At 41.8% G+C, this 27,329-nt stretch overlaps 2 protein-coding genes across 3 annotated transcripts; both read right to left on the bottom strand.

Moving 5' to 3' along the window:
• Positions 1-86: 86 nt before the first annotated feature.
• Positions 87-16,247, bottom strand: MPPE1 (metallophosphoesterase 1). The gene is made up of 10 exons (XM_081205649.1): positions 16,043-16,247; positions 14,429-14,819; positions 11,184-11,292; positions 8,957-9,060; positions 7,076-7,156; positions 6,060-6,168; positions 3,182-3,253; positions 2,954-3,076; positions 1,842-1,982; positions 87-553 (listed from the first exon to the last, which is right to left on the bottom strand). Exons 2-10 carry the CDS (start codon positions 14,701-14,703, stop codon positions 371-373), a joined length of 1,197 nt encoding a protein of 398 aa, XP_081061775.1. The 5' UTR covers positions 14,704-14,819; positions 16,043-16,247; the 3' UTR covers positions 87-370.
• A 1,387-nt stretch (positions 16,248-17,634) lies between these two features.
• Positions 17,635-27,226, bottom strand: LOC308593345 (uncharacterized protein). Of its 2 annotated transcripts, none has more exons than XM_081205669.1 (7): positions 27,143-27,226; positions 22,567-22,709; positions 21,197-21,283; positions 20,242-20,332; positions 18,874-19,042; positions 18,527-18,624; positions 17,635-17,935 (listed from the first exon to the last, which is right to left on the bottom strand). In XM_081205669.1, the coding sequence occupies exons 1-7, from the start codon at positions 27,209-27,211 to the stop codon at positions 17,765-17,767; spliced, it is 828 nt and encodes a 275-aa protein (XP_081061795.1). In that variant the 5' UTR covers positions 27,212-27,226; the 3' UTR covers positions 17,635-17,764. The 2 variants fall into 2 exon arrangements, with proteins under 2 accessions (XP_081061795.1, XP_081061794.1); XM_081205668.1 differs by lacking the exon at positions 27,143-27,226 and adding an exon at positions 23,566-23,773.
• Between the last annotated feature and the right edge of the window lie 103 nt (positions 27,227-27,329).

Raw genomic sequence — 27,329 nt, 5'->3', positions numbered from 1 at the left:
CACTTTAAAATTATTTCCAATTAGAAAGACTGAGCCTCTAAGCAGCATAGGACACTAGTGCAGACACAAGAGGAGGCTTGTAGGACTTATAGTGTACAGTTACAAACTTTTAATATACATATTTGATACAAAAACTTTAGCAAGAAAATGATTCATTTGATTGTAGAATACAATATTTTTGTACAGCATGAAGCATTCAGTTAACTTACCCTGTAGTATAAGTCATATCAACTGTATAGGACTTTCTGTATGTAAAGGCAACCTGCCTTTGGGCTAGCAATTCAAGTACGCATTTGCTGGCATGAATGTAGTCTGATGGACTGTTCTTTAGCTTTGGTGTGTCAGTGACCGATTACAAGTGTCTGACTCTTCATACTGCTTTATATTTAGTGATTAAACGCTGAACAAAATGAAAAGGGGTAACGAGAGGGTGAAAGTGAGCTAGTACGAGGACCAAAAGCCCAGCTCCTGCTGCACAGTAGATAGTAAGAACTGTGTTCTCGAATGGAAGAAAGCACTTATAGAGAGAGAAGTCGGTTGGTGTTATACTGCCCTGAGAAAGAAAGGAAAACAGCATTTTATAAGATATGGGGCAAGTGGTTGGGAGCCTGTATGCTTTACAATTATACTAACAGTAGAGTTCAGTTTCTCTCATAGCATCAGTGCTCTCAACTGTCCTGTGGATAAGAGATGCGGACAGCTTTAAAACCTATGTTAGATATTCCATTTGTTAAGCACTGAGCTGCCTTGAGACTATTTTGTGCCATTTGAAATATTTTTTTTCAGTAAAGAACACAGCAGCTGCTATTTGGCTAGGCAGCTACTCAGACCGCATAGCACCTACTGGCCCTGACCTGGGGAATGACTTCCACATAACTATGTAGGATTGCAGGCTAAAGGTGCTTAATTGTGTTGGATGGTGGCCACTAAGTATTTGGGGTGACAAAGCATACAAGATAAAGCCAGATTAATAATACTTGGAGTGTTGGGGGAGGGATCACTGGTCTGCAGGTAATCTAGGCCAACAGTCAGACACCATCTACTCCTCAAACTGCTGAAAACATGATATTCTGAAGTAAACTGGATTATCTGGTAAGTAAACACTCTAAACAAAATTAGGGAGACAACATGCTTTTCAAGTACAACTGTTTTAACACTGTTTTACTTACTGAGTGAGGAATAACTTTCATCTATGAACTAAAAATTATAACCAATTTGCTTTCCCCCATGCACAAGAGGCTGAAAAGGTAAACTTAGCACAGAACTGGTTTTTGAAAAGAATAAATATTTAAATGTGTGTTAGAACTGGGAAACTTTTTGTGCTTCAGGTTAATCTATTTAGAGTTGTAATCTAGGATACCCAAAGTAAGCAAACTGTGAATTAGGTTCATCTGATAGAATTTTGCTGCCCTATGAGATAGTAAGTTTGCACTTTTGAAAGACAGAAGAACCATGCAGAAAAGATTTGGTCCTGTGGATAAATCAGCTAAGCAAAAACAAGTCTTAATACTGTTTGTTGCAGACTACTGATGATTGTTGCAGTCAAATTGTTTACACTGCATCCTCTTTATAGAAACATACTAAATATAGCTTGTATGTAGACATGTTTGTAAAACCTACAAAAAAAATACTTTGCACTATACAAGCAGGATGGCTACGCAAGTATGTGCTTTATAAAGTGGGTGCTTTGTATTCAACTTAAGTGTACTTTTGGAGAGGATGGGAGGAGCTGTTTTGTTTTGCTTTTTTACAGGTAGCATCAGTCTGAGAAAATAGCTGATTGCTATGTTGATTTATATTATGAAAAATTATCTGACAAAATAAAAACTATTTAAACTTACCAGTATGAAACTAGGATTGTTTCTGTTCCTCCAACTGAATGACGGAATACTGATTTCTGGGATTTTCCCATTATGCAACACTTCACAGGCACTGTGGGTGTGACCACTCAGAATGAGCCGAGGATGAAACCACCATAACAGCTATGAGAGTAAAACAATGTTGGCATTTAAAAATGTCTGACTTAAGAAAAAGAAAAGTGCCACACAGCTTGATATATTTTTACTTTGCTTTCAAGTTTCCCCTTCATTTCTTTAAGTCAACGCTAGTACAAGTTTTCACCCACACATGCAGTAAGATGCTCTCAAATAATGCAGGGAATGATCACACATACAGAAGCACAGCTTGGAGTAGGGGAGTTGGAGGAAGGAGGTCTGCTCTTACCCTGGGTTCTTGGTTCATTAGGCAAGGCCTAGTAACCAGCATGCAGTTGCAGCAGCCTGGCAACCACTACAGACTACCTGCCCAGCCTTTCTCTGCACCTCAGTTCCAGAGCACAAACCAGTTAAGGATCAAAACATCTACTTTCCTTGGGATGGCTCCAGCAATCTCTCCTACCCAGTTCAGTTGGATCCTCTGAACATGATCACCCTCAACTGCTTGAGTGGAGGAGGGGGTTGATTAGCTAAGGCAGGACTTCATGCATGTACCAAATGCACAGCCTGACTCAAGAGCAGACTCATGCAGCCTTCCTTACTGACTCTGAACATAACATGCTGCACGCTTCTGTGCATAATTTGCAGAATCTGCATTATATTTCTAGTAGCCTTATTTGAGTATGCTCATTTATGACCAGAAATAGGAATTACATTAGACAAGGAAAAACAGTTTTATTTTGATGGTAGTAAAAAGCTGCTGTTACAAACACTATTGTTACAAGAATAGCTCAGAAATCAATGAAATTAAGAATGGATCAAGCAGTGCATGACGGGGGTGGGAGAGAATAAATAAGAAACATGCCATTCTTAAGATTCTTTGACTATCCAAGTGCCCTGTTCACTGATACACACGACGTTAAGCAATAATAATAAAATTACAATTTGCCAACAAAATAGGCATGCCTTTCAGGGCAGCTAGTACACATCTTGACAAAGATAGAGCACATTCAACATACCTTTTGAGAAGCTTCTTTTGAAACCACATCGTACTTCTCTTTAAAGATGTGATTCTTTTTATCCAAAGGAGCAGAATCTTCTCCTGTACATTTTGCGTCACTTCTTCGATAAAGAGGATAATGCTGAAAGGGATTAAAACCAAGAAGGAAACAGCACATTAACAAGACCATAATGCATTTATGCTAAATAAAAGTGCAAAGATGACCCATTTCCCAACACAAACACACCTGTAATAGAATTGGAGCTGTAGGTGGGAGCTTGTCTACATCGCTGCACCTTTTTCTGGACTGACTTTGTTCCTGTCAACAAAAACCAAGCAAGTGTTTGTACACACTCCTGTATTACACGACACAGGAGCAAATAGAAGGAGGCTGTTTTCAGGAAAAATCCTGAGAAATTAGTAGGTCCAGCCTATGGAAAGAACTCCCTGTCTAGAAGCTCTAACACAATATGAGTCTTCCATGTACAAAGTACTGCTGACACAGGGTGGAGACAGCAGATGTATCATGAGATAGATAGAAAAATGGCTACTTGTACAAAACCCTAACTTCCACCCTGGAAGTGGACTACAACAATAACAACACACACGCAACTACAATTGGGTGACAAATAGCAGAAAGCAGCAGTTAAAACAGCCTAAGGTTCAACAAGAAATATAAAGTCTGCAGCTAGTTTACTGTCAAAAATGCCAAGCAAATTGGTCTGCTGAAAATACGTCAGATTTGCCAGCCAGTGAGCCTCACTGAAGATGGCATTGCACAAATGGTGCTAGAACTCAGGAGGCCTTTTCTCCAGTCACCACACTTCAGTTAAACATCACCACTTAGAACTGTGCCCCAAAATGCCAACCCGGGTCATATTCAGTGGAATATGATCCCGGTTAGTAATTTGCCAGCCTAACTTGAATTTTCAAAATAAATCATGCACACAGCAAATTGCAATAATCTAATCTAGTAATTATCAGGGAATGGAAAACTGGTCAGTTATCTGTAGGCAGGGAAGATCAATGTTGGTGCACCAGCCTAAACTTGTGGAAGCAGGGAATACCACAGAAGCCACTTGCACCTCTAGTGACAGTAGTTTCCAACTACAAACCTGGTCCTTCCGGGTGAGTGTTACCCCATGCAGAACAGGATGGCACTCTTATGGTCAAGCATCCTCCAACAGCATCTCCATCTTATATGGGATGAGCTTCAGTTTACTGGCCTTCATCCAGTCCATAATGATTTCAAGTACTGGCTTAGCACTACGTTCCTCTGAGAAAGGGTATGATGGAATTTAATAACAAATACTACCACCCAGAGGTGGAAGAGAGTGGAGGTAATGAAAGCTGAAGCAGCGTAACTGTTCAGTGCCCAAGCCAGATACAATTACCTTTGCAACAATCACTATTTTCACATGCCCTAATTTAGTGACGGGATGCTGGCTCTTCTAATGCCATGCAGATACTTCACCCATAAATATTTTTATATTCATTTTAATGGAGGGTGGCTGCTGAACAACCCCAGGCATGCCTGGAGGATGCGGACCATTTGGATCCCTTCCAGTCTGGATTCTGGCCTCATCATGGGGCTGAAACTGCCTTGGTCGTGCTGGTTGATGATCTCTGGCGGGCTAGGGACAAAGGTGAGAGCTGTTTCCCAGTTCTACTGGATCGCTCAGCGGCCTTTGATACCATCGATCATGATATCCTTCTGGACTGTCTAGAGAAGCTGGGGGCACTGTTATACAGTGGTTCCACTCCTTTCTCCTGGGCTGTGTCCAGAAAGTGGTGTTAGGGGATGAGTATTCAGACCCCTGGGCTCTCACTTGTGGGGTGCCTCAGGGCTCCGTCCTCTCCCCCATGCTTTTTAATATCCGTATGAAGCCAATGGGAGAGATCATCAGGGGGTTTGGGCTGGGTGTTCATCAGTATGCAGATGATACCCAGCTCTACCTCTCTTTCAAATCAGAACCAGTGAAGGTCCTGTGTCAGTGTCTGGAGGCGGTTGGAGGATGGATGGCGGCTAACAGATTGAGGTTGAATCCTGACAAGACAGAAGTACTGTGGGTGGGGGACTCCTTGGTTCTAAATGGGGCAACTGTGCCCCTGAAGGAGCAGGTGCGTAGCCTGGGAGTCATTTTGGACTCACAGCTGTCCAAGGAGGTAAAGGTCAATTCTGTGTCCAGGGCAGCTGTCTACCAGCTCCATCTGGTACGCAGGCTGAGACCCTACCTGCCTGCAGACTGTCTCGCCAGAGAGGTGCATGCTCTAGTTATCTCCCGCTTGGACTATTGCAATGCGCTCTGCGTGGGGCTACCTTTGAAGGTGACTCGGAAACTGCAATTAATCCAGAATGCGGCAGCTAGACGGGTGACTGGGAGTGGCGACCGAAACAATATAACACCAGTCCTGAAAGACTTACATTGGCTCCCAGTACGTTTCTGAGCACAATTCAAAGTGTTGGTGCTGACCTTTAAAGCCCTAAACGGCCTCGGCTCAGTATACCTGAAGGAGCGTCTCCACTCCCATTGCTCAGCCCGGACACTGAGGTCCAGCGCCGAGGGCCTTCTGCTGGTTCCGTCACTGCAAGAAGTGAGATTAAAGGGAACAAGGCGGAGGGCCTTCTCAGTAGTGGCGCCCACCCTGTGGAACGCCCTCCCATCAGATGTCAAGGAAATAAATAACTATCTGACTTTTAGAAGACATCTGAAGGCAGCCCTGTTCAGGGAAGTTTTTAATGTCTGAAATTTTATTCTGTTTTTAATGTTCTGTTGAAAGCTGCCCAGAGTGGCTGGGGAAACCCAGCCAGATGGGCAGGGTAGAAATAATTTTTATTTTTATTATTATTATTATTATTATTATTATTATTAGGAGGAAGCAGGTTTCCAAGCATTAAGAGAAACAGCACATCCTTATATAAAGTGATAAGGCAGAGAGTGCAAGAACTCCATGCACACATTAGAGCAACTGAACTTCTCGGTAATAAAAGTCACACATAAAAATAATGTATGCAAAAACAATGTATGCCAAGAAATCACAAACAGAAGCCTGTTTAGAAAGATTATTTTGAGCACCTCAATATACACGGATGAAGCTTCCCAGTGAGGTAATTCTATCCTTACCTGCAGTGAACAGTTGAGTTGATGGGAGAGTTCTGCAAGCTTTGCTTCTGCTGTTCTACAGATGATGCAGCCATCACCCTCAAGAGCAACACTGTTCACCATAACAAAGCTACAAGTACAAGAGAAGAAATAATGACATTGATGTGCAGTATGTCTGCAGTAAGCAGCAGCTCCATGCTCAAAATCAGGAAAACTCAACAAGGTAGACATCCTGCAGTGCAGTGTTTTCTCAAACTATTGCCCTAAATTCAGCCACTCTGACGATCCAAAAGGCGTAGTATTCTACATCATTTTATATGCTTACAACAGGAGTTGGCAACCCTGGGCCAAATCAGGGGTTCTACACCTTTCCATCTCATTGCTTGCAACCATGCGGCCCCAATCTTATCTCCAGGGGTCACATCAGGCAGGTGCAGGATTTCTAAAGATACAAGGAAGGACACGCTGCACGTAAGATGGGAATCACACCTAGGAAAAATGCATTCACTGTGGAAAAGGTGGAACGTCACATTCCTTCCCCTTTTTAGTAACTACTGCTTTGCTTGGGATAGGTGCCAACCAAGCTGGTGAAAGATGGAAGACATGCATGTGTGGGAAAGGGAGAAAATGCAAAGGGGAGTGAGCTACGTGTGCACATCCTTATTTGCCAGTGTGGACCTCCAACCAATTGAAAACTGAAACTGCAACCTTCTCCTTATGGATGATTCTTTGATCCCTTAGCACAAAACAAAACGGATATTGTTTTAAGTTCCATTACCGTCCTCTATATTAGTATGCATGATATTTTTGAACATAACAGTGCACAAGAGGACTCATTCCTAGGCTGATGTGTAAGACTGAAGCCTAAATATGTACTTACGATACAAATGTTGCAGACCAACTTGGACAAGTGTCTTCAACCATTTCATGAATTTACACCCCACACAAAGTTAAAACTGATAGCTTCCTGGCAATGGCAGATACGAAATGTAAATAAATATTTAAGGTGCAAGTGAACAACAACAGAAAAGACTCACTTTATCCCTTTCCGAGTTATCAGCTTTTCTGAAGTGAAATTGAAAACCTCTGAAAAACGTTGCAACTTGTATTCCGTCATTCTGTGTGAAATTAAAAAAAAATCTACTTAATTTAAAATAAGTTATATTGATCTTTTTTCTGAAGCTTTAATTTAAAAAGCTAACTCTCAAGCTTCAGTTGTGTATCTAAATGTTAGTTTAAAGTACAGTCCATTGCAGTTCCTTTATAGAAGTGCTTCACAACAGACTTTCCAATGAGCATTGAATGCCTCAAAATTCACACAATTCTCACAACTGCTACTCTTCAAAAATCATCATTAATGTTAACAAGATTTTGGTTTTGAACTAGTTTTCATTTTGCGCCTGTGTATTTTGGAGGCCAACATAGCAATTTATTTTCACCAGCTTTTTGTTTTTCATTTCTCACATTTTTCCCTTTGAGAGACTTTCATACACATGGTCCTGCTGTTGCATTCTTCCATTTATCTGCCAGTTTCTGGATGTCAGACAAATCAGGGCTCAAATCACTTCCTTCTTGAAGTAAATAAATTCAACTCTATGGGGAAAGAAACCTATACAGTGGTACCTCTAGATGCAAACGGGATCCGTTCTGAAGCCCCGTTCACATCTAGAAGCAAATGTAACCCGTGTCCGCACATCTGCGGGTCACGATTTGGCGCTTCTGCGCATGCGCATGACGTCATTTTGGCGCTCCGTTACTTCCGGGTTGCTGCGGAGCACAACTCGAACACGTTCATCCCGAAGCATATTCAACCTGAGGTATGACTGTACATTCCTATCTAGCTGCTTGTAGTATATGGCAGTTAAAGACAGCTCAGTATTAAAACCTGTGCTCAAAAGAAAACAGGCAAAGAACTGAGAGTGTGAACAGCTGGGTGGAAACAACACCAAGTGATCTGCAGTCCTGGCACCACAATCAGCTAGTAACACAGGATCTGATGCTGAAAAGAGAATCCTTTTAGGCAAAAGGGATTATCACTCTAGGTGAAGCCTTGATGTTCACAATACAGCTGGGTTAAAAGGTTTTGCACTCATTTCCACTCCCCTTATCCTTAATTTTTTGACATTGGGGGAATTCTTGAAAGGGGCAAAACATTTCTCCACTGCCCCAGCAACCAGGCTAATGCTCCACGTTTATAGTCAACCTGCAGCAATGGAGCTGCTGCAGAACAACAAAACAGGAAGCATCACTTCAGAAGTGCATTAAAAGAAGTGGTGGTGCATTAGCTGGAAGTGGATTGAAGCTTCCCTCAAAAACGTTTTTAAAGTAAATTTGCAATACTACAACTTAAGTCCACAGCAGGTGCATATAATGGTACGTATCTAACACTTGACTTCAGTATTGTATAAGTACTACAGTGGAACCTCGCGTTGCGAACGTGATCCGTGCGGTAGGCACATCTGCAACCCGCACCACTACGGCTGCGCACGCGCGGGTTGCAATTTGGCACTTCTGCGCATGCGCAAAGCGTGATTTAGTGCTTCTGCACATGCGCCGAAACCCACAAGTAACCTGTTCCAGTACTTCTGGGTTCGGCGCGGTGCGCAACCCGAAATCGCATAATCTGAAGCGTCTGTAACCTGAGGTACCACTGTATATGGCACACTTCTTGCTCCCAACAGGTTGAAGCATGTTAACACTGAATATGGGGCAAGGCTCCTCCAGCCCTCTATGTGCACAGGCAGAAGAAGGGACAAAGCAACACTCTGTATGATTTTGCATGCGTCCAGGAAATATGTCCCCCCCCCCAAATAGATTCAAACCTATATTAAAGCATTTAGTTTTATAATGGAATGTTCTTCTCATTTTGACAATTCCCATCTCAATACTGCATCCTGTCAAAAAAAAAAATTACTCACTCATAATGAAAGCCAATGTCGTGGTTGCCAACAATAGCAATTAGCTCAACAGAGGCTGGATGCCTAAACATTTTCTGATAGCGTCTTACATCATCTGACCAGGCCTGCAGGAAAAGGTAAAGGTTCTAACTGTATATAATCCAATTTAAATAACTATTAAATTTTTCATCACTATCATTAGTTATTGCAGTTTGCCCCATATTTCTACTGTCAGTAACAGCCATATGTCATTACTGTTACCGTGAGCCGGTTAAAAGCATATTATGGTTGTACAGCATTAATACTGCAAATAAGTGACCTGCAACAATGCATTTAAGCCCACAAAAATAAATCAAAGTAATGTGAACACTGGGGCAAATCTTTCTCTCCTCAACCCCAGCAAGGGCAACTTTTGACATGGGCAGGACCATCCACGTGTCAATCATCTGAGATCATGACAGGCAGACCACCTCACCCATCTGTCAAAGTTGGCCCATGGAAATATCCCTAAGCAATACTGAACTCCCCACACATCAGTTGCTGCATGAAGAATTGAGTCCTGCTTTTTGCAGCCACATCTCCACCTGTCCTACATCCATCATTTGATGCCAGGTGAGGGTCAGGGGAACATGGCCTGGGGAAAATGGCCTCTTGGACCATGAAGTGCCTAGAGCATCTTGTTTTGCCTGAATGCCAGAGACTCCCCACCCACACCCACCCCATATATATATATAATCAGTAACTCAGTAATATTTATCAAAATATAGCATCACATTTCTTTTTGCATGACTCTCAGTAAGGGTTATGACTAATTGGGCACTAATAAGGGTATTGACTAACTGGACACTAATATTGACAAAGGATAGATTCTCACAATCCTTAACTGCTTAAGTCAACATAAATTGCTTCTCAGAGTCTCTGTGCATGCTAAATCAGTCATGTGACTCACTAAAGCAATACTCTATATACCTGAAGGAGCATCTCCACCTTCATTGTCCAGCCTGGACACTGAGGTCCAGCTCCGAGGGCCTTCTGGTGGTTCCTCCACTGAAAAATGTGAAACTACAGCGCCCACCCTATGGAACACCCTCCCATCAGATGTCAAACAGATAAACAACTATTTGACTTTTAGAAGACATCTGAAGGCAGCTCTGTTCAGTGAAGTTTTTAATGGTTGATGTTTTATTGTGTCTTTAATGTTTTGTTGAGAGCTGCCCAGAGTGACTGGGGCAATGCAGGCAGATGGGCAGATGATGATGATTATTATTATTATTATTATTATTATTATTATTATGCCTACAGCTGCAGCATTCTAAATAATGTGCTGAGTGGAAATCCAAGGTGGGATTCACCTAAAGACCCCTTTCACAAGACCTGCACAAGGGCTTCCAATATTACAAAATTGGCCCTGGGGCTGGCGGGGGGAACCCCCAGAACAGTGCAGGGGACTTTCATTCCATCTGGCAAGCTGGAATACTTGCATAGATGGAATAGTGCAATGTTTAATTCCACCCTCAGCTTTTAACACGCACACAAAAATAATCTACTCAGCACATTCACCTAGTTTTAACTTGACAATAGCAAAAACAACAACAACAACAAAACCTATGCAGACACATTTTCAAATAGCCTCTATCTAGGTCGAGAGTGGGGAAGCACTTTCATCTGGTGGGTCAAATCCAAATGTGACACACAGGTGGTCATAGTTAGATAAAATGGCCCTGTTGGCCAAATTAGGAACTTTAGTGGATCTAATTTGACCTATGGGTAAGAAGTTTCCAATGTTCAATCTAGGTTTTCCTCACTTGCTTTTGCTATGGACAGAAAATCTTTGTACCAATCCAATGTGTAGCTTACTGCTAGCTGATGAATGCCTACATATTATTGATGCATCTCTCACCTCATCTTAAATTAAGCACTAGGAACTGCTGGCAAAAAAAGCATAACATATCTGTGTTAACAGATCTCTCCTAAAAGCACTGAAGCAACTGCCTGGTACTTGTCAAATATGCCTGTAGGAACTACATAGTCCAATGTGCTACCTAGTAAAGCAGAATTTAGAGCCCAATGACTTCCAAGTTCTTTAACTTAATTGCTACTGATCAGGATACCGGTTAGCAAAGATGACTGAACAACTAAGCTTTAAAAGAACTATATTAGTTTCCTGGTCTCATTCTTTTGTGCAAAACACTTTCAATGAAATCTTATTTTGCTTCATGAACACTTTAATGTTTCACACAATACCAACCTGGGAAGAACTCCATTTCCCTTCATCAAAGATATCACCCAGGATAAAGACTATTTCTGGCTGCAGAAGCCAGAGAGCAGTTTGGAAGGCTCTCTCCATCTGCCATTCCCTAAGAGAATAAAAAGGGGTATCAGTTCAACATACTTAAGTGAATATTATAAGCACTTGTACCAATCTGTCCATGTTGACCTGCTTTGCTTTGCTTTGTCTCCACTATACTGGGTGGGTATTGTAGTTCCTAAGGTAAATGTTTTAACTATGAGTCTTCATCCTCCAAGTCTGAAGAGATGTGGTTGTATTGCAGGGCATGACTGTAAGTACCGTAAATTTCGCTCTATAACACGCAGATTTTTTCTCCTAAAAAGTAAGGTGAAATGTCTGTGCGTGTTATTGAGCGAATGTGTGGTCCCTGGAGCTGACTTGCCGGAGCGCAGGGGCAAAATAGGCAAAAATCAGCCAAAAATAAGATCGGGCGGGCGGGCGGAGGGAAGGCGGAAGCTTTCCTGCATTCTGCCTCAGGGTCTTACTGCCCACCCGCTTCTGTTGCTGCGTTTGCTCAAACTGAACAAAGAGCGTTTGCTTTACAATGGTAGGTTTCTCATTTCTTTTCCAAAAGCAGAGAGCCCTGCCCGCAGCCCCCCTCCAAATTACAGCTTCTCCAAGCAATGTACTGCTGGAGGGAGACAGTATGCTTGTTTGGAAGAGAAACCCTGCTTCCCTGCTCGTAAGTAACAGCAGGCTGGATTGCAGAGTGAGACATGGAAATCTCTGGATTTATATGCTGTATATCAAATATCTTAATCTGTACTTTCTACACGCGGCTGGTAAATCAGAATCTCCTGAGCCAGGAGGATTACAGCATCTCTCCTCTCCCCTTCATTAAAAGCCTAATACTCTTCTTTGAAGAAGTATAACGTGAGAATGTTTTTTATATATATTTTTAAAAGTTCTTTTCCTCATTGTGAGCTATACACTGATAATTGCTGCCACAATAACAATTGATTGAAAATGGAATTTAGTCTCCCCCCCCCATAGAGAGCTGTTCTTCAAACGTTTAGCCTTAATACAGTGGCTGATGTAATACCCTTCTCCTTCACTAGGCATTTTATATAGGGACATTAAAATTGATTTTCTACATCTTGGCAGATGAAAAAAAGTGTGTTACATGCCCTATTGCCCAAAAGTGTGCAAGCACAGAGCAAAGGTTGCAGTGACAGAGGTGGCCAAAAAAGAAATACAGTAAATAAAAAAGAAATCATACTTCGTATATCCTGCCTGGCTTGGGTGGGTGGGGGGGACTTTTGCTTTCCTTCCCTCCCCATTTAAAATGTGGTTACAAAGCATGGATCCACATGGATCCTCAGGATTTTTGCACTGGGCTACTCCAAACTCACTGTCAGATCACATGTCTGTGGCCACAGCATGAACCACAAAAATCATACATCCACTGTTTCATTTAGAATATTTTTTTTCTTGTTTTCCTCCTCTAAAAAATACGTGCGTGTTATGGTCTGGTGCGTGTTATAGAGCGAAAAATACGGTAATAGATTTTTTTATCCTTCTGAATGAATGCTAGAAATATGTACGGGTTAGTGGTCAATGGGTTTCATATAATTTCCAAGTGATGCAAGTTTAAATATGGATTCTTTTACATACATTTCTTCTGAGTTTTCTAACCATTAGGTTGAACCTTTGCAGTGGCAGACCATGGGGGTCTCAAATTTCAGTGGTGCCCTGTGTGACGCTAAAATTTCCCATCACCACTACCTCTCACCTTCCATTCCCCTGAGGAGCCTCGCCGCTAAATCCACCTCTGACCTTTGTGTCAGCATAATTTATTTTAAAACTCACGAGGCTGAAATTTTGCAATTTCAATTTGTGCACTTTTTATTCCTTTTTACTTGGACTGAAGCATACAAGGTATCTGGTCAGCTTGATAGCAAAAAACAACAACACTGCTTTAGCCAAGTTTTTCTACACACAGAGAGATGTAGAATGCTGGAAGTGAATAATTTGCCATCATGAGGTCAAATAACCATCAAGCCTGGCTACACCCAGTCATTACCTCCTCTAACACAGTGAATGAACATGAATTATTTGTGTGAACTCAAAGGACTATATTTTAGCCTAGCAATAGTCAGGATATTACCATTCCATCAGTTGGGAACCAATTTTAATTGGTAAGACTTTGAACGATTTTTGCTACCAAGGGGATTTCCATTCTTTTATCCATGTTTATACGACCAGTCCAAATAAAGAAGCTTTGGAAATAGGCTGATGAAAGACTTCATTATTATTATTATAATATCACAGTACATCTTGTATTAAAAATAGTTTCAATTAGGATGCAACCCGAACCTTAGATCTGCCAGAATGAACAAGTTAGAACATGGCAGACCTTCGGCTCAGCCAGCAAGTTCCCAGCTCAGCCAGACTACACTAGTATAAGAGGCTCAACTGGAAATATGGTGGCATAACTCCCCCCTCCCAACGAATACAGGGCTAACTGAAACCAGTAGAACTTGTGCCATTCCAGGAGAGGTGAAATGGGGGAAGGGGCTTATGCTGAATTATAACTCTGTTGAGTTCAGTCATGTGTCCTGGCAACCCAGTGAAACTTATGCCATCAAGAAGGTATAAGTCAAACTCTATTTTAAAGGCTTGTTTCCCCTTTGCCAGCTTCAGGCCAGCTCAGCCAGCAATACCCCTGGCTCCTTCTTGAACAGTTTGGATCTAGCATGCTTTATACCAGCTCAACTTAACCCCATGCTACAGTCTGCATTGCGCTCCCCAAAAGGTTGCAGAGCCTAAGAAATGCAAAATGAGTTTTACTTCAAATATTACCATAATAACAATTCTGGATTCTCAAATTTAAGACAGTCTTCTGATAACAGTATAAAACTCATTAAAACCATTTCAGAATACCTGCGCTTTTTATGTTATTTTGGTTCTGGTGTGTTACAGCAACATGCAATGAATCAGAAAATATTAAGAGTAATGGTTCCTTCAAACAATGAGTAATAGCTTCTGATTATCAAATTGTAAAAAAAAAATCCACTTCTTTCAATAGATATATACTAAAGTTTTGGCAATATTCAAATATGAATGAATGGTTTAGCATGTAAATAATCAAGAAGTCACAGGTATTTAGTGGTTCATAACCCTGGTTTTCATGCATGCAGAGGCCAACTGGAAAATATGTGTTTACAATAAATTGCTGCCTGTTACTGATATTTAGTTCTTACCTTCTCAGCTTGTCCAGCCAGTGACCACTGAGTTCACCTAGTAAATGAGTATCTGATAAAAACATAGCCTTCAAGACAGAATTGGAAGTCTTTTCAGTAGCCCTTGGAGCCTGAGCTTTCAATTGTGGCCAGTGACACTGAATTATAACTACGTAATAAATAAAAAATTCACAGAAAACGAACACAGAAAGAGTAAAACACAAAAGCTTCAGTGCAAAAGTGCCTCCTCTCTTCTCCAAAAAACTGTCCGGGATCCTAAAGTGCAAAAGTGCCATATCAGCCTACAGGCAGGTCTTTCTCCCCACAGATGGTACCAATATCCACCTACTGAGGCCAGTAAACCAAACCAAATGTGTGTTTCAGTTTTTGTTCTTCACATCAGACAGGAATGCTGCAGAAGACAGAAAATAATAAATACTATGAGTTCAGTAAGTGATCCAAGCTGCTTCCTCTAGGCTCCAAAACACAATGTGAGAATGTTGATAAAAGTGATCTAATTTACAGGACTGGTATAAGAATTACTTAAGTAGCATAATACCTTCTAAAGCTTTCTATAAATATTACTCTAAGTCAACCATAGTATAATATATTCCTTAGGACCAACTAACATGTCATCAAGTAGCAAAGCAAGCCTTTGAGTTCACCAGAATTTTCTTCAGAGCAACGTTACAGGGGAGAGCAAAAGTGCAGGGGAGAGCAAAGATGTTCCTGTGTGTGATGAAAACGCTTCTGAAATAAATAAAATTCTCCAGTAGCACCTTGGAGACCAACTAACTTTGTTCTGGATATAAGCTTTCGTGTGCAAACAAAGAAGTGTGCAGGCATACAAAAGCTTATACCCAGAACAAACTTACGGTAGTTGGTCTCCAAGGTGATACTGGACAAGATTCCCCCCCCCCCCCCGCTTCAGACCAACACAGCTACCTGCCTTAATTTGAAAACGCTTCTGTTTGCAATTATACCAATAATTTATATTTATTTCTGTAGTTCACCCAGTGAGCCCCTTTGGTAACAATCGAGCTAACACGAAACAACAGCAAAGTTCAGGTGAAAGCCATGGAATGATGCATCTTTTCTCTCGCCATTTTGTGTGTGGAACCTCCAAGGGCGAAGAGCTCTGCTCAACTCAAAAGCTTGCTCGCTACTGTTGTGACCCGTTTTTAGTTGGTTGTAACAAAGACATTATACATTTTACATGTATTTGGATGGAAATAGAGAGATAACGATGTTTAATTTTACCTAATGGATCAGCGAGGCGACTTGCAATTTTTGTCAGCTTTTAAGAACCACCCGACTACTTTGCAAGCATCTCCCAGGTACTGAGTAAATACCATCATGCAGAGAAAACGAGCCCGCCTCTATTACAATTACACTCCTACCGCCAAGAAGGAAAGCCCCAACAATAATATTTCTTTTTGGTAGACCTGGGAAAAGGTCAAAGAGGCAGAATAAAGCCAGGCTTGTATAACTTTCTCCTGCAGAAGGGGAGGCATTTCTACGGGGAAACTACCGAAGGCGGAAGCAAACCTCTTTCCTCTCACAATAAACAACCCGCTTCAAGGTGGTGTTGTTACTGCTGCTGCTGCAGCAGCAGCAGTAGCTGCTGCTACTCACCCCTGAGAGGAAACTCCCGCCAGGAGCGGAGCGAGGCTCCCCGCGTGCAAGAGACGGAGGACGGAGAAACACCCCGCCGCTTTGCACGTGTCCCCCGCACGTCTGGAGCGGCGTTTCCTGCGGCATCCGTGGAACGGCGAAGAGCTCCACTCCGGAGGTCAGGAAAGCGACCGAAGCACTTGCTATTGGATGCCTCGCTTCCTGAATCGCCTCGTTCTCCAGCCTTGCGCGCCTCTCATTGGCGCCGCTGAGGCAGCAGTTTGATTGGCCGCCGCGTCGCTCTCGGCTGGAGCATGGCGGCTGCTGCTCGCTCAGATGGTTATCCTGGGCAGCTGTCCCTGCACAGCTGAGGCGGAGGGCGTGCAAGGGCGAGGCAGGGGACACGGGGTAGTTGGTTTCATTAACTTAGCAAGAGGAAACAAAAGTTCGTTCAAATTTATTCATTTTCATTATTCATTAGTTCATGCACACACAGCATTCCTTTCTCCCACCTGTTTTGTGTTTTTCCTGCCTGTGAGGAGCTTGTAAGCTTTATAGCATCTTCAGAGGCCAGAGGCCCTCGCCAAGTGTGAAGCGACTGGTAGCTACTGGAGAAAAGGCTTTTTTGGGCGGTGGCATCCCAGTTACAGAATGCCCTCCCTAGAGAAGCCAACCAGGCACCTTAACTTGTGAGCCTTTGAAACCACTTGATCTTGGATTTGCTGCCTGATGCAGTGGCAAGATGTGGCTTAACAGGTTACTCTAACCAAGATTTAAGAGCTGCTCATTGTGAGACAGACCCTGGAATAGGGATTCAACTGGTTTGGGATGGGGAAGTACTCCTTTCCATATTGGAGTATTGCAGCAGGTCTACCTTTGAAGAGTCTTCAGAAGTTACATTTTGCCCAGAATACAGCAGCAAGCATGTTAATGGGTACTTGTTCCTGCCCTGTACTTGTTACTAGATTCCCTTTCAAGCATAAAGCAAAATGTTGGTGATTGCATTTGAAGCCCAAAACGACTCAGATGCAGGATATACTGGGGACCACCACCTCTCACCGTCTAAGACCCAGTAAAAATATCCTTCTCTATGTCTCACTTGCCGTGGAGGTGCAATTGGCCAGGAATGGCCATGCCCAGATTATGAAACACCTTGCCCCAGAAGTATTGTTGGGCCTGTTGGGAGTTTGGTGGGAGAACTATAGTTAGTGAGCATACAAGGATTGTGTTTTTGTTTCTCCACCCCCACCCCAGCTTAATTTTAATGAATGTGTTGTGTTGTGTTTGTTGTTTTGTAAAAATGCCTTGAGTTGCTTGTGGGAAAAGGAATCTAATAAATGTAATTAATAATAATATATCAGTTTCATCATGGCTTGTTTGAACTAACCACAATGACGCACCCTGGGGTATAATGAGGATCTGTTGTTTGTTCAAATTAAAACTGAATGCTTCTGACCTCTGTCACATACTACAGAAAGAGAGGGGACCGGGGTTTTCAAGAACAAAGTTCATGCAGGTACATTCATATAATGCTAAACCAAAGTTTAGTGTTACATCCAAAACCAAGAAATAACTTATTAAAAATTCAGAAAGGCATAAAGGCACTGCACAAATTATGCAAAGGATTAAAAATTGGTCAGAGTCATGATTTTATTGCAAAATAAGCGCCTTCCTCATAAGCAAGTTAATATTACAAAGTACAGTCAATATTAAACTGTTTATTCATAATCTTGCTTGAACATTTTATTTCCACGATTTATTTAAAGTTCCACGATGGCTACCAGCTGTTAAAGTTGATGTAAAAGTGATTCCATATGTTGAACTCAGTTGTTTCAAACACTTTTCATATTGAGTATTAAGTTTTATGGCTTCTTGAAGTGCATATTTTAGATCTTCTATTTCATCAAAAAAATCCTAAAAAGTAATACCACACACAGTATTTTAATTAAGTACTACTTCCTAGTTTGTCCATTCTTGTATTCATCACTGAAATAGTCTTATAGGAAACAAGCCATCTTTTAAAAAAATGACGTTTTACAAGAACTCAAGATTTGCTAATGAAAAGTCCAAATTTTAATTTGATTAGAATATTACTCCTCTTAACATCTAACAGATGCACGATTCTAATCAATGGAAGATTTTGTGAACTACAATGTGTGCCAAATCTTATTCAACCAGTAATTAGAGGACTTATCTTCTGGACAAGTTCACAGTGTGGTACTGAAGGCTTGATTACAGATTTTTTAGTTAATTTCTCAGTTAGTTTGGGGTGGTGTTTTTTTTGTACACTGAAAAAGACCAGTCAAGGAAATGAACTCAACTATTCATTTATTAAACCTAAACTGTTGGACTGCCCCTATCCTGCGACCTGTCCAGTCAGATTGTCCCCTCTTCCCCACTTTACATTTTGTAACATTTATTTGTTTTAGTATTTGAAAACTAAATCACCTTGGATGATTAGGCAGAAAGGTGGTATATAAGTGCAATAAGTAATGATAAAGTTACCTTATCTAACGCAGCAAGCTCATTTCTCAACATTCTTCTTTCTTTAGATAATGATTCATTTTCCATCTTCAGACGCTGAATCTCAAAAAGCAGTTGGTCTATAGTACAATAAAAACCATTAGGAGCTCACTAAAAGACAAAATCATGTTACATATTCATAATTTTAAAAATATGCTTATATCTTCAGGCAATTTTCTTTTCTAATGACGCCCTGTATCAAAGAAAGTATTGGAATTTAACCCAGCTAGCTGGAAACCTCCATGAATATTATCGATACTGTTTCAGTTATAATTTTAATATTCAGACATAACATGCTGAAGAAACATGATCACAAAGTATATGTTTACCTAAATATTTGCAGGAACAGCTCCCCTTCTTTTTACACACACATTTGTAAGACCCATTTTTTTTCTGTAGTGGATCAGTTTTGTCCTTTGGTAACATCTTTTTACTTTCCAGCTCCTTCATCTTTTGGTTTGCTAAGTGAAGTTGGTGTTCCATATCATTAATTTTAATCTATGATAAAATAGTAGCGTATTTGTAATAAGCATTTAAATTAATGCTATATCTAGCATCCTTGGAAGCACACTTTACACACTTTACTAAACTTTATTGGCATCAGAAGCTAGCAACAAAAATGTGAGAGAAAAGGAGTCAGATTCCCATCAAAATCAAAAGATGCAAGTATGAGATGGAAATGAGAAATATTATTGACTTAATCTATGCCTGCAAGATCTCATATATTGCATATTGTTCATTTTGTGTCAGTTATATGAACTTTTACAAGTGTCTTCAGGGCTGTCAGCTACACTCATCTGTTGGCACAGGTGCAAGCAGCTCCAATCCAATAAAGGCACTGTGCAAGCAACTCCAAACACTAAACACAATGTATTTCATCCATTAAAAAAAAGGTAAAGGGACCCCTGACCATTAGGTCCAGTCATGGTTGCGGCGCTCATCTCGCTTTATTGGCCAAGGGAGCCGGCGTATAGCTTCCGGGTCATGTGGCCAGCATGACTAAGCCACTTCTGGCGAACCAGAGCAGCACACGGAAACGCCGTTTACCTTCCTGCCGGAGCGGTACCTATTTATCTACTTGCACTTTGATGTGCTTTCAAACTGCTAGGTTGGCAGGAGCAGGGACCGAGCAATGGGAGCTCACCAAGTCGCGGGGATTCGAACCACCGACCTTCTGATCGGCAAGTCCTAGGCTCTGTGGTTTAACCCACAGGATCTTAAACATGCAGCCATGTTTTAAAGAGAATATCTGCTTGCTTATTTTTTTCTTTATGCAAATCACCTTTGCTACATCAGATGCTGAAAGCTAATGTCTATCCCATGCTTCCCAAGAGTTTGGATCTTATAGTAACAGTTAAAAATAAAACAAGGCACAATAAAAACAAAATGTCCAATTAAATTATGGTTAATTATCCAACACTTGACTAATCTTGGCCATTAAAATGCCAGCCTAAAGAAGACTCCTCCCCTAACACCCCACTACTTATTGTATTATCCCCATATCAGATAAAACCTAATTTACAGTAGGGAATCACTGAGACTGGCATTGTTTGAGGGAAATGTCATGAGGACTATGCAAATTAGATGGAAACACAAATAGCTGAAAACACACAGTAAACTCCAGTGTGGACAAGCCCTAAATCTTGAGCATTCTTTTAAAGTAAGAGTTTACATGAAATCATATGACCAGAACTTACAGAAAGTCTTGCAATTGTTTCACATTGTCCTTGGTTTGTTTTTAATTCTTTATTATACCTTTTCTGTAGATTATGATACAACTGGAGTACTCTGGAACAGCAAACAGACAAGAATGATAACAAACTGCTGATTTTCCTAATACAGATACAGAAATGCTTGTTCAAACCCCTCTGAAAAGAACTGGCAGCATCTGGCAGCAGGGCTTGGTGGATTCCATTCACTACATGCAAAATGTTTTGTTTTGTTTTGATTTAATAAACACTGAAATCCAGGATGTGAAAGATGAGGTTTACGGAGGTGGAGTGGCTGGGAGTGGGTGACAATGGTGAGTAACAAAAGAGAGAAAAAGGCAAGTATACCAGGAGAGGCCTCGAAGAACCAACAAACTCAGAGCTGCCCTTGGCCTATCACCGCTGGCCGCACTTCCAGGACTACAACTCAGCTGGGGAATGGAGCAGAAGGAAGCTGAGACGGGGAAGTTAGAGACATGACCAGCAGAAAATGACTCCCTGCCCAACTCTACAGATCTGAGAAAGACTATAGCAATAACAGCAGTGGCAGCAGGAAGGGGAACCCTAATTCCCTATTGTCTCCAGTGAGATCTAGAGTAAAAAGAATCTAACTGAGGATTTAGTGACACAATTTTAGAATGGCCTAGCTGACAAAAGCAATATTTGCTAGCTGATACTAACTGTTCATTATGAGAAAATAATGTAACTCACACAGCAGTAAATTGGATGAATCCACTGACAAAAATGTAAGATGCCAAAATAGAAGCTCATTTAAGAAAAATGAGAAGGAATTGTTTTTCTTTATCCTCTGCTGCAATACTATTCACACTTAACTGGAAATACATCTCCATGACCACAAGTGGACTAATGTTTTAAGTAAATATGCAAAGAATCAGATTCATAGCAGAGATACATCTAACTATACAGTACTTGCACAACTTACCTAGCATTTTCCTTTACTCCTTCACGTTCCTTACGATAAAACCCATCGTCTTTAAGGGGTAAGTGGATTTCTGTCTGAACTGGCACACTAAGTTAAACAAATATGATAACTTAAAATCTCTTCCCCAAACAAGAACATTTTTCTCTTTCTTAATAGTATATTCTGAAGCAATTAAAAACGTTAATGCGAAAAATAATCTGTGGCCTCAAAAGCTACATACTTGTATTTTGATTTTTATCATCTGGATATATTAGGAAAAACAGCAGTGAGATAACGGAAGTTCAAAAAAGTACATTATCATTGATCATAGAACATGGTCACATGGTCTAAAGGCACATGCACATCAGAACATGGTATGAAGGCTATCAGTTTGCTGAGGCTAAGCAGGTCTAGGTCTGGCAAGTACCTGTATAGGAGACACCCTAGGAACCATATGTACACTGCTTTGGGGTATGACTAGAAAAAGAGGGGATATAAATGTATATTGGGGAAACTGAATATATATGTTCATTAATTTTTTTCAGCTGGACAGTCAAGATTTACATTTGGTGAAATGGGTTTCTTTTTGCTCAGACAGAAATATTTTTTTCAGAAAAAATAATATTTCCACCTCTTAAAAAGCATTAATATATCACATTTTCAGACAATGAATAAGTAATTCATTCAATGGTAAATTTACTTGCCCCATATTTTTATAATTATATATAAATTACTACTGAGAATATAGTCCTTGTTCAATGTCTTCAACTCACACAGACTTTAATGTATTTTAATGTAAAAACTGTGCAAATATTACCTAAAGTACTACATCAAATATGACCATAAGAGCAATTATGGATTCTCAAACTACTGCTTCTTAAGTCAGCTTTCCTATAATATCTCATGGCTGCAGTCTGCATTAGGTACGTCAAAAAACTATGAAGTCTGTGGAAGTATATAATGAGCTATTTGAAGACCCAGCACAATTTACAGAGCATGGCTGCGCATGGGAGACAATATCTGTCTAATCATCCCAAAAAAATCTAATGAGTCAAGAAGAGGAATTAATGTTCAATATTTTTCCTTCTTCAAGAGAAAAGTAAGTATAAATTCATCTATCCAGAAACATACTTTTTCATGAGTCATAGTATAAACACTCCCAAAACTCAAATTTAAATGTTTTGAAGAGTGCTTAAAATGATTTCATAGACTGCAAAGTGCAACCTTACTTCAAACCTGATGCATAGCAAACTACAACCTGTGTTCTCCCTGCCCAAGGGTTTGTCAAACCACAGATCCTATCACCCCTGGCCATTGGCTATGCTGGCTGGGTCTAAACCAGATCTTTAGCTGGGAACATGGACACCTAAGGAGCAAAGATATAGTCTTACTCTTTCTTTGTGACACAAGTAGGCAGTAACTTTTTTTGCCCTTGCAGTTGTTCTTGTAACTGTGCCCAATCATATTCCAACTGCTTGTTTTTTAGGCGTACATGCCTCAGCTTTTTAAGCAGCAACTGATTTTCTTGATGGAGCTGGAAAAGGGAAGGAAAAAACGTTTCTTAAGTTAGGAACAGATGCAGTTAGTTAACTAGTGCAATGGAATAGTTTTCACTGTGTAAAACATCCTACTTTAGCTTTCCTTCTTTCAGGATGTTCTCCCTTTAATCAAAATACTTGCAAAACCTAACCTAGAATAGAAAGTTATTTGCCTGTCGCCCAACACCAAAAAGAATGGGACGCAGGTGGCGCTGTGGGTTAAACCACAGAGCCTAGGACTTGCCGACCTATCAGAAGGTCGGCAGTTTGAATCCTCGAGACGGGGTGAGCTCCCATTGCTCGGTCCCTGCTCCTGCCAACCTAGCACTTTGAAAGCACATCCAAGTGCAAGTAGATAAATAGGTACCGCTCTGGCAGGAAGGTAAACGGTGTTTCCATGCGCTGCTCTGGCTAGCCAGAAGCGGCTTAGTCATGCTGGCCACATGACCCAGAAGCTGTACGCCAGCTCCCTCAGCCAATAAAGTGAGATGAGCACCGCAACCCCAGAGTCGGTCACGACCAGACTTAAATGGTCAGGGGTTCCTTTACCTTTAACACCAAAAAGAAAACTAAAATTGGCACCAGGAAAACATTAGAGGGAATTCTGAAAGTGAGATACCACAACCCAAAAGGCTCTCGCTGCAGATAACAGGGGTGGACAGGGTGTGGCAGTATGAAGGAAATTTGCAGAGGACCTCAATGGACAAGAAAGGCTGCTGTGTGTTTGGAACAAGGGCAAAAGATGCGGGGAGACAGCGGGAGGCGTCCAGCTGCCACCGCCTTGAGGTGAACCGTATGCGTCTCTGTAGACACTGACAGAAGCCGCCTGGGGAGCCACTTTCCGTCACTCACTTGGAGGCACTTGTGAACTGACGGCAGCGCCATCCACTTCCCTCCTACAGCCTCCCACACGGAGTGGACGCCAAACATCCGGGGAGGGTCACGTGCCCTTCCCCGAAAGACACAACCAATGAAACGGCTGGAGAGGCAGGGCCTTCCTTTTTAGCGGGCCGTAGCCGCCAGGTTTCCAAGTTCAATGGCTTAAACTTAAAAGCCTATTATCTGCGACGACTTTGCAGCGGGAGAAAAGGCCCCCACGTGCGAGGTGTCCAATGTCGCGCCTGCGCTACATGAGTAAAAGTACGGAAGGATTCGCAACAGACGGGTAAAACCATGTATCCTGTGCCCGATGAATGTTATAAAAACCCTGCCTACTCATAGGCGCGCCCCACGCCGCTAAAGCACAAGCAGTTAAAGGTAGCTAAACCGACTTGCTTACATTGGTAGAACGAATTCTATGAGGTCATCCAAACGCGACTGCAGCTTCAGGCCCCCCTTTCGGAATTTCGGCTTCTAGGTTACCATGGTGACAAGATTCTGTGACCCCGTGTACCCAGCCCAGCACTGAAACGTAACAAAGAGATGGCGACTCGGTTTCGAAAGGAACTTCCTTTGTGATCAAAGCTCGTTGAGAATATAGGAAAGTTAACATGCACGCAAACACTTACGAACTTAAATCTGCCAAAATATAGTCTAGCATTGGCTTTTGTAGAACTCTAAAGACACACATTTATTATGGGGGGAAATTGTTAGTTTTTAAGGGTCCACAGTACTCTTTGTTTTCTCTGCAAGAGACTCTCACAGCTTTCCTTCTGGAAACTGCCAAAATATAAAAATTTGATGTCGTGGGTGTTTAATGAATTTCATATTGCCAATCTTTTAAGGCTAAATAATATATCTTGAGTGTTATCCTGCACTGTCTGAGAATCATAGACACCTGTTTAACTTACTGGCAAAAGGAATTAATTGAAAGCTAGGTGAGCAAACCTTTTATATAAAAATACAAACGACTTTTCATTTTATTTGAAGCCTAACAAACCAGGCTAGTGTTTTTTTTTTGCTGGATTAACTAGACAAGAACAAAAAGGAACTGGAAAGTAAGGGTTGTGTCCTGCTCTGGCCTATCATAATATATGTTAACCCTTTAAAAGATGAATTACTAGAAAACTCAAGAAACTGGATAGCTGTAAAATCCTGCAGTGCTAAATTTAGATGCACAATGCATCTGCTTCTAGATGAGTGTTTACAGCATTGCAGCCATAAGCTATTTAGCTATCAGCCTGTATCCACATAAGTCCCATTCTGTAGGATTTACATCTAGGGTTACAGTTAGCATAGGCGCCGACTCCATGGGGCCTGAGGGGGCTCGAGCCCCCTCAAATTTTTCTGTCCCGGGGATATTTTAAAATGCTGGGGGTCGGGATCGAAGCTGCCGACCCCCAGCATTTTAAAACGCTGTTCCGAAGCGGGGGGCGGGAACATCTGCCCCAGCCGCCCCACTTCGGAACGCTGTTCCGAAGCGGGGAGGGGGGGCGGGAGCACCTGCCCCAGCCGCCCCACTTCGGAACGCTGTTCCGAAGCGGGGAGGGGGGGCGGGAACAGCTGCCCCAGCCGCCCCACTTCGGAACGCTGTTCAGAAGCGAGGAGGGGGGGCGGGAACATCTGCCCCAGCCGCCCCACTTCGGAACGCTGTTCCGAAGCGGGGCTGGGGGCGGGAACACCTTCTGAAGGCGGGCAGGGGGCGAAAGTCTTTGTCCCCCCTGCCTGCCTTCCCAGGGGCTTTTAAATCGCCCCGGACAGCGGAGAAGTCCTCCGCTGTCCGGGGCGATTTTAAAATGCCGCCCGCCAGCATTTTAAGATCGCCTGGACAGCGGAGAAGTCCTCCGCTGTCCCGGGGTTTTTTAAAATGCTGGGGGTGGGAAGAAAAGCACTTGTCCCCCCCCCCAGCCTTCAGACGAGGTCCGGGGACAGACTGTCCCCGGACCTGGTCTGAAGGCGGTTTCCCTAGGAACGCATTAATTGATTTTCAATGCATTCCTATGGGAAACCGTGCATCGCAAGACGAAGAGACTTGCGGAACGAATTAATTTCGTCTTGCGAGGCACCACTGTATAACTTGTGCATATTCAGCTTTACACACTTGGTCCCCCCCCATTGGGGGGGGGGAGTAGGCATCTGGGGAAAATACTTTGGCAACCAATGTGTCTTACACAATTTTGGCTTTAGGCACAATCCCCAGAATATTAACCCCCACATAAGTTGTGGGCTTACTGTAATTGACGACAACAAACGCAATTGCAGTGAAAGTGAAATAGATCAGAACACAGTCTCAATACAAGATCACACTATTAAGATCAAATATATGTAGAGATTCCTAATATTTATGGCATACAGGGATGAGTCATTGTTACAATTACTGCTAATTTCTCCTCCCCAAACATCTCTAGACACACTGCTGGCTAAAAATGCAACTAGGTCACCCTCTGCCCCTTTAATTACACCCGGTTTGGGGCAAAATGCATGAAAATGCAATCCATATGAAGGCATCCACACCCCTTCTCCACCCACCAGGCACTGGACAATTGGGGAACACATATGTGCAAATGTGATAGAAATGCCGAGTCTGTGTTTTACACTGGTAACGTGCACACAGCCTCAGTTACAGATTGCTGGTGTTTGTAGCCATCATAATGGATGCCCAAATTAGCTGCATCTGCAGCTTGTATGCTAACAGCAGCCTCTTCCAGAAAAACGTAATCTTGCCACAATTAATCTTGCAGGCATCCAGGATTCTCTGGGTTTTTTGTTTTACTCTCATACTAATAAATAGGGCTGCCTAGGAAATTTCTTTGTAAACTTCAACTAGTTCAGAGCAGTGTGACCAGCTGAACTTAGACCATCATGCTGATCAGGTATTGCCAGCGCTGAAAGGCCTTCACTGCCTTGCTATTGGTTTTGAGACCTAATTCAAAGGACATTTTATTTATTTTTTTATAATAAAAAAACTTGTAAAGTCCTATGTAGCCTCTCTGAGTCTCTGTGACCATATTTCTGGATATGAATATGTGAAGGAATAATCAGAATCACATACCATGGCAATACACTCTGGAGGATCAGGAGAACATGTGGCAGGGGAAGTAGAGATTTTTCCACCAGACAAACAGAAATGCTTGTTCTGATGGAATGATCTCCTTAGTGCTGCATTGAATTCCACCCCGAATCTGCATGGGTAGTATTCAACTAAGTTTTACACAGAGTAGAGCCATTGAAATTAATGGACCTAACTTAGTCATGTTCATTAATTTCAGTGGGTCTACTCTGACTATAACTTAGTTGAATACTACCCCATATAAATGTAGGCATGTTGGCTCTGCAGTGTGATCAGGAACTGTACAAAATGCAGGGTCTCCAGATATATAGCAATTCCATGTCTATGCCAAACGTTCCAAGTAATAAGGGCACAATCCTACTCCCATCTCCACAAATTTATAATCCTAGTTATGGTTGCATGAACATGGCTCCAAGTAACACCAATGGGATATTAAACAAGCAGTTCTATTTTTATAGGAAAAGAGGTGCTGGAACTCACCTTTGTTCTCTTATAATGGCACTGGTGAGTTCTAGCTGAAAAATAGCCCTGCAAAGAAGTAACTAGCATATGAATATGGCTAATCCAACAGTCTAGTTAACTGTGACATACTCCCAGGTAAGTGTGTATATGATTGCAGTCTTAGTCGTATTCATAGAATAATAAAACTGTAGAGTTGGAAGTAACC

The sequence above is a fragment of the Podarcis bocagei genome (genome assembly GCF_964188305.1).
Source record: "Podarcis bocagei genome assembly, chromosome: 8".
Taxonomy (NCBI): domain Eukaryota; kingdom Metazoa; phylum Chordata; class Lepidosauria; order Squamata; family Lacertidae; genus Podarcis; species Podarcis bocagei.
Note: the sequence above shows the minus strand (reverse complement) of the source record. Positions and strands in the feature narration are given on the sequence as shown.

Coding starts and splice junctions, on each gene's coding strand:
- MPPE1 (XM_081205649.1), bottom strand. CDS start 14,703: ATGGCACTTTTGCACTTTAGGATCCCGGACAGTTTTTTGGAGAAGAGA. Junction 7,157..8,956: donor GACATTGGCTTTCATTATGA/GTGAGTAATTTT, acceptor AATTTCACACAG/AATGACGGAATACAAGTTGC. Junction 3,254..6,059: donor AACTCAACTGTTCACTGCAG/GTAAGGATAGAA, acceptor TTTTGTTGACAG/GAACAAAGTCAGTCCAGAAA.
- LOC308593345 (XM_081205668.1), bottom strand. CDS start 23,643: ATGTTTGGCGTCCACTCCGTGTGGGAGGCTGTAGGAGGGAAGTGGATG. Junction 19,043..20,241: donor AAACAATTGCAAGACTTTCT/GTAAGTTCTGGT, acceptor ATTTTATCATAG/ATTAAAATTAATGATATGGA. Junction 18,625..18,873: donor CTGTTCCTGCAAATATTTAG/GTAAACATATAC, acceptor ATTGTACTATAG/ACCAACTGCTTTTTGAGATT.